General features: G+C 39.8%; 1 protein-coding gene across 6 annotated transcripts in view; it reads right to left on the reverse strand.

The window, feature by feature from the left end:
• Positions 1–4,306: 4,306 nt before the first annotated feature.
• Positions 4,307–12,663, reverse strand: part of trak1a (trafficking protein, kinesin binding 1a) — a 44,281-nt gene continuing 35,924 nt past the window's right edge. For 4 of the 6 annotated variants that reach the window (XM_042489926.1, XM_042489924.1, XM_042489925.1 and 1 more), the window contains 3 exons: positions 10,594–11,076; positions 8,362–8,464; positions 4,307–5,436 (listed from right to left, as the gene is read on the reverse strand). In XM_042489926.1, the coding sequence (XP_042345860.1) occupies positions 4,392–5,436; positions 8,362–8,464; positions 10,594–11,076 (1,631 nt within the window). In that variant the 3' untranslated portion in view covers positions 4,307–4,391. Of the gene's footprint in view, positions 5,437–7,335; positions 7,437–8,361; positions 8,465–10,593; positions 11,077–12,663 lie in introns of all 6 variants that reach the window. The other 2 variants (XM_042489927.1, XM_042489928.1) reach the window with 2 other exon arrangements.

Genomic DNA, 12,663 nt, shown 5'->3' on the forward strand with positions numbered 1-12,663 from the left:
AGGTGAGGGCATTCATATTTGAGATTGACACTGAAAGGGCTCCTTGGTGTGATGCACATTTATTTTAATGTTACTAGTTTTGCCACCTGAGACCAGGCCACTAACTCCACTGACCCACGTAGGCTGTTGTGATGGATTCTGTTGTAAATGTTGGTCCTCAACCCAACTTTAAACACACACAGGAATGATATACCACCTTGTTCTTAAGGCTCAAATTACCAGCCGTATGTATTGCTATACACGTTTTTATCAGCTGTCCGTTATTGTTAAAGGGACAGTTCACCACAAAATCAAAAATACATATTTTCCTCTTACCTGTAGTGCTATTTATCAATCTAGATTATTTTGCTGTTAGTTGAGATATCGGCCGTAGAGATTATTTTGGAGATAAACTGTCCCTTTAATGTGATTATAGGATATTGGTGTTATTTGCTGATGAGTCTCCAAAGCTTTGAGTGTCACTGTCTGTGCCATGAAAGTGCAGCAGTGTAGCACTGAGCTTGTTCACGCATTGATAGATGTTCCTGTTTATAGTATTTGTCCTCAAAGAGACGAGGTATGGGAGGAAAATGAGTGTTGGGGGTGTTGGTTTTGGCTTTGAGGAGGAGCTGTTTGCTTTCGTGCACTGCATACTTGAGCGCCGGCTTTAATAAGGAGCCAGAGCTGCGAATGCAGAAGAAGAGTGGTGAGGGAAAACCGGTGAGGTTGAACATGCGAGAGGCCTGGACTGTCCACAGAGATGTGGTGCAGACACGGGGAGCTGTGGTAGTCCAGTTACTAATTCAGCATTATTTATCAACATGTAATGGGATTGTATTGTGAGTTTGTCATATTTTTGCATGTATCATAAAACGGTCCTTATTAAACTGATGCTGATTTCCACCATATTATTCAGTCATATATTATAAGATATTAGACATATTGGTGCATTATGGCCCATCAGGATTGATCATTTGTTCTCAGGCCTCTACAGCAAATGATATGTGATTATGAACCAGCAGTATAAAATAAGCAAAACTTTCACATGCTGTCAAAATTGGGTTGCAGTAAACTAGCCCGCATCTATCCTGGCACCAATTCAAACTGTGATAAATATCATCTGGGCATGTTTTGGACATGTCCCGCCCTGTCTTCATTTTGGAAATCTGTTTTTTTCAACTCTCTTTCGTCCATTATATCTGCCAACATTCACCCCTCACCCTTAGTTGGCCTTTTTGGTGTCCTACCCATTGACCTTTCTTTGCCATCCTATTTTGTTGAACTTGTAGCATCCTATTTTTCTTTTCCCTTTGTTTTTGTTGCTGATTTATTTTTCTCTTGTCTTTGTATAACTTGTTCTTTTGGCTATATCAAGACACCTTCTCTTAGTTCTCTTAGTTAATTGTACATATTCACACGAAGGTTTTTGTATTGTATGTATGCTTCTTGTGTCGAAAACTTCCTAAATAAATCATACATAAAAAAAAATTGGGTTGCAGTCAGTAAATCACGTCATTATTCTACGCTAAATGAGGAAAATGAGCCAGTCTTTTTTTTTCTTTTTCTTTTATTGACGGTACGGTCTGTTCTGTAGAATAGAACACTTCAGTCCCTGAACAGAAAAGTTTCTTTCCCTCTTAAGTGAAAATAAACAACTCAATTCCCTGTATTTTTGTTCTACTGTTACAGTTTATCTTTAAAAAAAAAAAAAAAGTTAACATGACTATATGTGTTGCATACATTTACAATGTAATAATACTTCCCAACACAAACTGAAGATAAATCAACATACTGTACAAATATATGGCCCTACAGCAGGATTACTTTTTGTAATAACTTACATTCAGATGATTCAGTGGACACACAGAAAAGCAAGCACACACGCAAACACACACCAGCTCCATGTCGCTTGGTATCATTCTCAAATACTGTAAATTGTTAACTTTTTTTGTTTTTGTTGTGTTGTTGTGGCGTAATGGGCAGCATCGACGCACTATAAGCTTGTAGACAGCTTACTGTACCCATTGTTTGAATGGAAATGTTTCCATGAAGCTGTTTCAAAAGCCCCGGAGAAATGTTTTTTAAAATGAACAATCCAATGAAAAATGATTCAAAATGCTGTTAGAATATAAAAACAATCTGCAAAAGTCCTTCACTTACACATGTACAATGGACATTCAGTTCTATGAGTGCTTCTAATAATCCAAGTATTTAATAAATATATTTAATGATTATTAATCTCTCACTTGATAACAATAACCCCTTAATCATTAAGGATTTCAACAGATCACTGCCAGCGTCAGAGCCAGCCATTCTGTCCATTTATTCACTTTCAGACAGTCAGTGGCCCAGTCCAAGTGCCCAACTTCAAATGCTGATCATTACCTAAATGATCAGCGTGACGGGGCCAGAGATCTATCTTAACGTGGCCAGTAGAGTGTTTGTGTGAGGGTCATATCTCTAACATGGGCTGATAAATCTAAGTGTTTCTCTCTTTTTTAAATATAGCTTAGTATGATTGATGGAACAACTGTCTGGGCCTTTACAAGGATGGACACTTGAACTGGGTCAGTAACCCCAAAATTCCCTTCAGCAACAAACTGTAATAAAGCTCAGTCTCTTGCTCTTTAAAACCAACATTTGGATATTTCAAGTCACTCCATTTACAGTTACATTCAGAAACATATACATTTTATAATGCTTAATATTGCTGTTTTTTTCACCCACACGCTTGTTTGATTTGAACAAATAAATTATATTTTTTTATTCATGTGACAGGCAATATGGGAAAAAAAGTGAGCCTGACAAACAGAGTTTTGTGTTTTCTGCCAGTGTGCCTCTTGTTGTCTGGAGTCACAGTGTTTGAACAGGTGTCTGTTACAGCTGGACCTGCTCTGTTTTACCGTGTATGTGCTACATGTCCGTTCTGTGGATTATAAACCAACAGGATGCTTCACCCAAACTCATTAGGAGACAAAAACAAAGAGACACAAATGTGTGGGGACCCTCAGCAGGTTCAGATGCAAATACATTAATCTTTTACTCACTCTGCTGCATTAAAATGACTATCACATTAATCCAAACAAATGCAAACCCAACGAGATACAGTTTGTCAGCTGTTTTTAGGCACATAAGAACAGTAAGTCACAGCGAGATTACACATTAAAGTCCCAATCTGGATTAATTTTTAAAATAAGGATTATAGAAAATAATCTCTAGTGCCACTGTATGTGACAATATAACCTCCATTTAACTCCAGTGCAATAAAATATGGCCGGAATATAAAATGACAATGTTTTGGACTTTGAATGAAACAAGGCAGCAAAATTAACCATATTTGAATATGTTGCCACACTTAAATAAAAATACAGTACAGTTGAAAAAAAAAAAATCTAATATAATCCTATCCCTGAATAAAGGCTCTGGTAATAGGCTGACCCCATCCAGGACTAGCAGACAGCTTTATCATGGCGTTTTCTTGTCTTAATGGGAGAGAGACTTTTTGTTCACTTCATGGTTGGCTTTAACGTGAGCTGGTTTGTTATTACCATAGACTGAACGCTGGGATGACATGAACCAGTCACACCAGTGCACAATGACAACGTTTTTACAAATATCAGGTATTTCATTTAAAAGCCAAAGACTACAGATGTGTGTCGTTTTTGACGGTCGATCGTACTTTGTGGAGATTTTTGTGTTGCAGTAACACACGGGAAACCTGTTCAAGTAGCGACATTAAGGCTACAGTTGATCCATGACACAGCATTATCTGGAAGTGCAGCAACATCTGTTGAGTGAATGCATAACTGTGTAGTCCTGGAACAGACAGCCCCTCATTCCTGCACACAAACCCATTCTGAATAAATAAATTCTGTAATCTGAATAAAAAAAACAATGTTATATTCAGGCCAGTGCATTACAATTAATGTGTTGCCTTTTTTTTTTTTTTTCCAAAAGTGCACTCATTCAGACTAAAAAGTGGTAGTGGAAAAGCTCTGCAGTACATCCACCAGATTGGGCCTTTAATATTGTACTATATATGACACAGTATATTGCATAAACAATATACAGTTACCATGGACACAGAGGAAGGCAACATACTCCATCATTAGTCTGGTCTGACAGTATATGAGTATAACACAGTGTAACAGTGTCAGCCACTACTGGTTCATTTACCACCATTTCATTAACTGGTGACTGTTTAACCAGTTAGAGTCTGGACTGGTTAGAAGAGATGACTTATTTGAGCTTGTACTGTTCATCAGTGTGGCTGTTTGGTCTGGGGACACTCTACAGTCGTGTAGGATATTTGGTTTTGTAAATAAATGTGTATGTGTGCACGTTTAACATCGTATGGTACTGTGAAAGGTTAGTGTTTTGGAATATGAGCTACTACACTGACTATCCTCCCATTATGTCCCGGTTTCATCGTCACTGTGTTGCTCGCTGCTTGTGGAGTGCCACAGTCTGAAGTTCGGCCTGGTGTGTGTCTGTTTCACTGTCTGTGGTGCTGCTGTGTCCAGTTCATGTAGTGTCTGTGGTATGTGTGCGGCCTTTGTGTGATTTGTTTGCATTTTGTCCATTTCCTGTTGTGGGGTTTGCATCGTATGTGGTATGACCATCTCTGCGTTAGGGGGTCCTCCCGGGTCTTTCATAGCCATACTGGCCCCTACCATAGCGGGATAGCTCCGATTCCTCCTCAGCCCTGCATTCAAACCTGGAAGCCCCCCGCCCAGTGCACTGTTCCCCAGTCCGGTAGAGCCAAAGGAGGCTAATAGAGAACCCCCAGATGAAGCAGGACCGGCATGAGGGGAGAGGGTGCGGAAACGTTTCAGTTTGTCCACAAGTCGCAGGTTTAGCTTCTCTGTTTGGCTGTCATCATCCAGTCGTCCCTCTCGTTCCCTCTCCGCCTCCCCCAGAATCTCCCTCAGAATGGTACGAGCTGGCTTAGAGGCGAGGAAGGTGTCATAAAATGGCGGGTCTTCAGCGGAAGGGCTGAACTGAAAGACTGGGCGGTTGGTGGTGGAAGAGGCAGATTTGGATCGAGGGGAGTTGGGCGGAGTGGAGGGCTGGAGGAGGAGGGTGTCCGGACGTTTTGCCAGTTTTCTTTTTTCAGTCTCCCCTAGTGCGTTGGTGCTCCTCTGCGCTTGCGCTTCTCCCACGGGTGTTGAAGCTCTGCTCGCATCCAACCCTCGGTCCCAGCTGCGGGGGTCGTACACCGAGGCAGAAATCCCATGCTCCAGCAGGAGGCGCACCAGGCCTAAAGAGGTGCTGGTGGTCTTGGTGGAGTCCCGAAGGTTGGTGGAGGACTCTGCTAGTGAGAGGGAGAGAGAGAGGCGGCGTGGGGTGCAGCAGGGGGTGTAAGAAGGTGTCTGTGGGGCAGAGAAGGGTATGGGAGACGAGGCGGGGGTAGGGGTGCCGATGCAAGCACTGCTCTGACAGGAGGCCATAACCGAGCTGCAGATGGAGGAGTGTGTTAAGATGAAGGGAGGAGAAAAGAGAGGAGGAACAGGGAGCAGTGGGTGAGCATGGGGAGGAACAGAATGGGGAGTTGGAAAGAAATTAGTGGACATTAGTTATCCAGTCTGTACACTTTGCTTTTAGTGACAATTAGGACTCATTAGAAATTCTGTGTACAAGACCTAAAACAAAAGCATGCAGGAAGTCAACCTTTGTCTTTCTGGGGCAACTGAGACGTGTAGACCAGTTTAAGTCTGCATAAAATCATTACAATTCACAGACAGTCCCATCGTCAGTGACAAATAACATATTTGAAATGACAACCAGGATCATCACCACTTACATACATTAGACTATTTACCACACAGTAAGTCCAATAAAGAAACTAAACACAAAAATCCACTTCATCCAGAAAAAGGAGCTGACTCCTGTGGTCACAAGACCTTTTTCTAGTCCTTGGGTCATGTGGGCAAAGCTGTCATATATAAGGAGGATATCATTATCCCTCTCTTGATTCGGAGCAAAACTTTGGCATCAGATAAAAAAAAAAAACCGTTTGGATTTGGTATTCAGACTGTCTGCTGTTAGCGGTTAGTAAAGGGTTACTTTGGTGCTTTTCAGTCTGGATCTTATTCCCATGTTTTTATGTCACAGTGGTTCATGGGAGTAACAATTTTTGAAATGGGTCCAGTATTGAGTGAGACAACTGCAGCCACAAAACAACCTGTAATGTAACCACTCCGGGCATATGAGCTTCGTAAATGTATGTTAGCTAAAAGTCTCAGATTATTATTTTACTTGTCTGACATCGTATGGAAAGGATCCATACAGATTTCGACATATTTGTTAATAAGTAAGACCATCTAAAAAAAAAAAAAAAAAAAAAATCAGAAACAGCCCTGGAATTGTCTGCACCTAACTCAAAAGACTCCATTAAAAAAAACTGTAATTTTAGGGTGTATAAAGCCAGCATATTTTCACATCTAACTGGGTGAATTAAGGGTATGTTTAAACCAAAACAGAGTTGGTAATTGTTGGAACATTGAAAATACATTTTTTAATATTGTTTTGTTACTGTCAATTTTCAATCAAGTATGTTTTACTATGAGAAAATGATTTCTATGATTGGCTTCAGTGAAGATGATTTCTGGGGATTTTTCTGGATGAACAAAAAGTATCTCACTTTGTAACAAAAAGGTTGACCTGTAGGTTCCTCTCCATAGGTTGTCAGATTCTAAGGAAATAATCTCCTGTCAGCGGCAAAAACAAGCACTCTTAGTGGACGTAAATTGATGGTGCAAACATGCCCTGAATGGTTCCTTTGCAGCTGCAGCACCATTTGCTTAACAGTGGAACAATTACAAAAACTGTTGTTTCCACGTTTTACTTTGAGACCTCTGCTTTGGTATTTTGCTACCTGGACGTTGTTTTCCCCTGTTTTTGTGTCAAAGTGTTGAATGGCTTGTTGTAGACGCTAACATATGATTTCAGAGACTGGCTTTGAATTCAGACAGGGGGTTACAATCAAAACTATTTGCTATGAGCTGCCCAATGGAGCAGATCAAAGTCAAGTGTGGACACCACAGCCGGTTCCTTTTAATGAATGATAATGTTTGATTTATGAATTGTAGAAAGTGGACCTTTGATTAGATCAGATTCGATTATTCCCATCATATACTTTTCTCAAATTCTGAAAAATGTTAGATTTGATCAGTGATTGGAGTCATGAATTGAAATCAGAAGCTGGATTGTTAGTAACATGTTGACAGGGAACATTAGAGGCAAACTACATGTAGGCCCACAATGCTTTGACTATCTGTAGCGTTAGGGCAAAATGCTGATGTTATTCTGTTTACACACACCCACAGTGTTTAGGGATGCACTCCCATGCATTGCCTCACCCATGTGCACCCAGTGGGTGCACTCAATGGGTCTGCTCTACTCCGGCCATGACAACCATATGATACAACTCCACTTCATCTTCCTCATCACATGACCTGCCAAGGCCAATCAGACAGCAGGGACAGAGAGAATGAAGTCAGCCAGGTGCTGTGGCATTAACCCTTTGAAACCTGGATCGACAGAAGTTTTCTTATGTCGTGTTCAGATGCCTTTTAAGCATTTAAACCTTTTAAACCCCGAGCTAATCGCTTTGAGTTCTTTCAAAAACAGGGAACAAAGGCAATGAGCAACTTGGCAAGAAATGTCTCGCAAACTGCAAGAAATTAATAAAAGAAAAATGACTTGATAAAGAAGACAGAAAGAAAGAAAGAAAACTATGAAAAGGAAAAAGAGAAAGATAACTACATATATTTATTTTTACAGTTATATTACATAATTTTTTAAAATATATTATTTTAGCGCTTATTTTCCATTTTTATTTTGTAACTTTTCTTTAATGCATTTTTTGAGTTGGGTATTTTTGTAACTTTTTTTGCTGATTTTGGGGTGGGATTTGGTTTGAATTTCTTCTTCTTCTTACGGTTTTGAAAGAAATAAGGCCAATGTGCTCAGGCTTTAAAGGGTTAAAGTAGCTCTGCCTCAATATCTATTGGAGGGGAACAAGAGGCAAATTTCATCCTTGGCTGAGAAGCAGCTATTTGATTTCCAGTGTACATTTAAGATAATGTTCGAGTCATGACCTGGTAACACTATCGGACATTAACTGTTACTACAGTAGGTCGTCTTTAATTTCCTACAGTGTTTACAGTAGAATTAGCAGCAGCTTGCTCTCTCCTTAATGTGCCAGTTAGTAAAACTTAGAAGTAGAAATTGAATTCAGTGACAAAAAATGACTGTCTGCCATCGTGTGTTCATAATGGTACACTACACTCAGTTCAAAACAGACTAAACATAGCAGATATTTCAAACTGAATACAGTGTGACTGCACTTATAAGCAGTCGGGAATTTAATTTGCTCACCTTGAGGATACAGAGGTCAGCTGATCAGAAGGGTGGAGAATCCTGCAGGTGGTGAAGGTGTATGTAGAGCTGGTATGGGACATACACTTCCCCGGGAAATTAACTGAAGGAGAGGAGAATAAAACAGGAGAGAGGCATTAGTCCTGAGACAAACGGCACCAAGCAACACTGTAAACAAAAAAAAAAAATGCTCGACACAAAGTGGAGGAAGGTAGACCATGATTATAGAATGAGCCCCAAGCAAAAGCACCCACACACATTAGCTTCCATAATTTCAAAGACATTGAGGTGATGAGGTGACGTGCACTGTGGACACCCAACGTTAGGCAAGTTTGCCAACAGCTTTTTGTTATATGTATATATATATATATATATATATATATATATATATGACTGCTGTAATCATTTGTCCTGCTCACACTGGCGATCACAAGCACACCACTGAAGATTTCTAGTAATATAAACTTTAGAATGTTTTTTTTTTTTTTTTTAACAAAACAAGGAAATCGCTCACATTAAAAGCACACGAGCAAGAGATCTTATAATGGCATGTTTGAACAGGAGGAATGATTAGAGAAAGCAAAAGTGTATATATGGACATCTGACTAAAAAAAAATATGCTTTTAGTTAACTAAACATGTAGCCTTATTGTTTGTTTTAAATTTTATATGACAGTGACTTTTTTTAATTTTTATTTTTTTATCCTTAGTCATGCTAAAGTCTTGCTCATTGTTTAGAATGTAGCCAAAAAACAGGTTCATGTATGTAATCAACTATTCACTGGAGGAGAAAGCGAGCTGTTATACACACTGTATGGGCTATTACACCCACATGCATCTGACATGATGTCTTATATAATGTGTATTGTCCTGACTGAATAGACTGGATGATGACTCATGTGCAGGAAAATACTGAAAAAATGCAGATGCACGAACCTCAAAAGCCCACCACAGTGAGATAGAACAGCAAAGCTGGGAAATGACGGAAATGAAGGGTAGTGCTTTTTTTGACAGACACATTTAACTATTGGCTTTTTTTTTTTTTTTTTTTTTTTTTTACTAAATATTGAAGAAAAGATGAGGAGCAATAAACAATCCATTTCGGGGCTGACTGTTGTACTGTATGTACAGGTAGAATGCAGCTAAATATGAAGCGTTCTGAAAAGAATATGTGCTCTGGTCATAAAATCAGGATTAAATTGTTTTTTTTGTCTGTTTTTTATACATTTTTTATGGAATATGGTCACAGATTTTATTGATGACATTTGCAGTGAAAAATTTATTTCAAATTTGCCTCAAAGTAGATATCCTTTTGTAGGTATTTTCATGTGTTTCATGTGTTCATGTATTTTTTTAATTTGTGGTTTTGGATTTCAGGATTTTCAAGTTTAACTTTACGCTGCGGGTCTTATTTTGTCTTAACCAAACATCTTGGTAACATGGCTTCTTAATTGTTTCATCTTGGGATTTTTTTTTATATATTCAGTCTGTAAATAAATCATATAGTTCCATTTGAGTATAAAGGTGACCATATAGCAGAGCTACAAGTCAGCTCCTGCGTAACCCAGCCTGGATGTCATGTGTTCATGTGACTTAGACAGCTGCACTAATAACACCTGATATACCCGTATGTGCCTACATACTGGACTCAAGCCATGTTATTTCTGCATGCATGGTAGTGCATGTGCTTCGGTATTGACCGCTAAAAGGAAGTTTATCAAATACTATCAGTGCCAAAATATTTTCGTAATTACATTTCTATGAATTACACCAAAACATGAGAAAGTTTCGTTTGGTGCTGCAGCTCACCGCTGAGGGACTCTGAGATTGTAAGAGTAATTAAAGACACCCTAAAGTCAAAGCCCTGTTGAAGAGGATATGATGGTGTGACTGTTTGAAATAAAGCGAAATGTGGCCATGAAAAAAGGAGTGAGCTGAGAAGGAAGACTTGAAAGATGTAAACTGAAGTAGATTAATGAACAAAAACATGTACTTGATGGGGTTCGATGGCTGCACACACAGGACTGCCGGTGGGATGGGTGGGTGTGCAGGTGTGACATCAGGTGCAGGTGTGTGCGTCACATTGGGGTTGTGAGATGTCCATTAAATACCTTCCCCAGTAACCTCACCCTCCCACCCTTCCTCTTCACCCCCCTCCCCTTTACTCCCCATGCTCCAGGGTTACAAGGGTGGGTGGATGCAGTGCAGTGGGCTCAGCTGAGCGCTCCCTCACCAGGCATACGGTCCACTGTGGCGGCCTGTAAGGCCTGGAGCTCCTTGAGGTCCACGTGTCCATTCATCATCTCAGAAGAAGTGGGGAGAGGAGAAGAAGAAGGGGACGAGCCGGAGAAAGAAAGGGGCATGCTTCCGACATGTCCATCTTTTCCATGAATGGCTTCTCTAGCCCTGCACATGTCTCCTTGCAATGTTTCCGATTGGCTATTGTCATCCGTGTCTCCATTTTTGTTGCAGCAGATGGAGGGAGAAGAGGTAGAGTGAGGCACATCCAAGGGAGCAGAGCTCTCTCCTGGCATGCCGGTGAATGAGTCGCATGAAACTTCGTCCTCCTCTGGTTGGTCCAGGTGCCAGCCGTCTTCCTGTTCCTGCTCGTGTGCTAAAGTGCGGAAGCCCTTCGTCACCACACCGGGCCGATGATCCAGCAGAGCGCCCATGTGAGGTTGAGCCAACTGCTGCCATGCGTGGAGAGTAGCAGAGCCTGGAAGAAAAGTAAAAAAAAAAAAAAAACTCCTTGGTGATAATCAGGGAAGCTGTTCAGAACCTGCTTCAAACGTGTAACCAAAAGATGTTTTTAATGTTTGACACTAGTCCCTCCACCAATTACAATTATTACTGTAGATCACATTAACACCACAGGATGATGTCCAACGGCTGTAAGCTTTACATTTTATTATAGAATCATACGCTGTCTGTCCAGAGTGTACCTTGCCTCTCACCCAATAGCTGAAATAGGCTCCAGCCCCCCTGCAACCCTGAACCCGGATAAGCAGTTATGTAAAATAAATGAAGCTTGTATCCAGCACTATACTGTATGTAGACAAACTGACATTCTATCTGTTCAGTAAATGTCACTTCTATGTTTAAATGTGTAAAAATAGATCAACTCCAGCTGTTTACTGGCAGACATCAGACTGTATATAAACACATACACAGGCGAGCAGACATCAGTGACACACACAGACACACACCCATGCACACACACACCAGAGGGAACAAAGTCATGCATATAAACAGTCACACAATCCATGTCACACATGCATGTATGTACCCATGCATGTGTGACATGGATTGTTACATTGTTTCTTCATGTAGTCCACACAGACTGTCACACATATTGCAGTGACAGTGAATGCCACAGTAGGTGATGTCTGTGTATTTGTCTTTATATTTATCAAGCGTCCTGCAGCTGGTAAAAATTTCAAGTCCAATGAATGGTTGTTTTCTCTAATGACACAGGTCCTTTAAAAGATGTCAATACACACACTAATAAGATCAATACAGAAGAATGAAGGAAAAGGGAAAGTGAGGAAATTAGTAAAATTTTATTTAAGGAATTATCAACAAAGAAAACAGACAGGTTGAACAGAAAAAGAAGTAAAGTGTAAAGACAAGACAAAACTATAATGAAAAAGAAAAAGGCAAAGAAAAGGGGTGTGAGAGGGATGGACGTACAAATACATATAATTTATATATTTTATAAAACATCTCTACATTAAAGGCTCACAGTAATAATACTGTTAAAAAAACAACTAATGGTAGTTAATTTCTGGACTGTTGCTCTTTAGGTGGTACATCATCCAGAATTATTTTGTATGAGAAATAAAAACTAAAATCTGAGGAAAATTCGAGATAATTTTTCAAATTTCAACCAACCATCATTAGACTTGGAATTTAAAACTACCACCTGTTTTGTCTTTCACTCCTGCCATGCACCAAGTTGCGTAACTGACTTTGAACAGTAGGTGGTGCCACAAAACAGTAAATACCTCTGTAACAGCATTTTTTTTCTCAACTTTTGTCCAACATAATTTTTAAAGACTTGAAAGCTTTAAAGACAACATATCGCACATATACAATTTTTAAAAAATGTATCCTCAGGTTTAATGCTGCCGTTGCTTTTTTGGCCAAAACACCAATGTTAGAATAGGGGGAGAAAAAAAAAATATTATAGCTGCTGTCAGTTACTATGTATTGTATCTTTAATGGCATTATTGTGTAGATAAATATCTGTCTGCAAGTATTTCAACAATAAAGCTCTAAACTCAACAACCAAGTACAGTACAGA

This window comes from Plectropomus leopardus, chromosome 7, assembly GCF_008729295.1.
Source record: "Plectropomus leopardus isolate mb chromosome 7, YSFRI_Pleo_2.0, whole genome shotgun sequence".
NCBI classification, from domain to species: Eukaryota; Metazoa; Chordata; class Actinopteri; order Perciformes; family Serranidae; genus Plectropomus; species Plectropomus leopardus.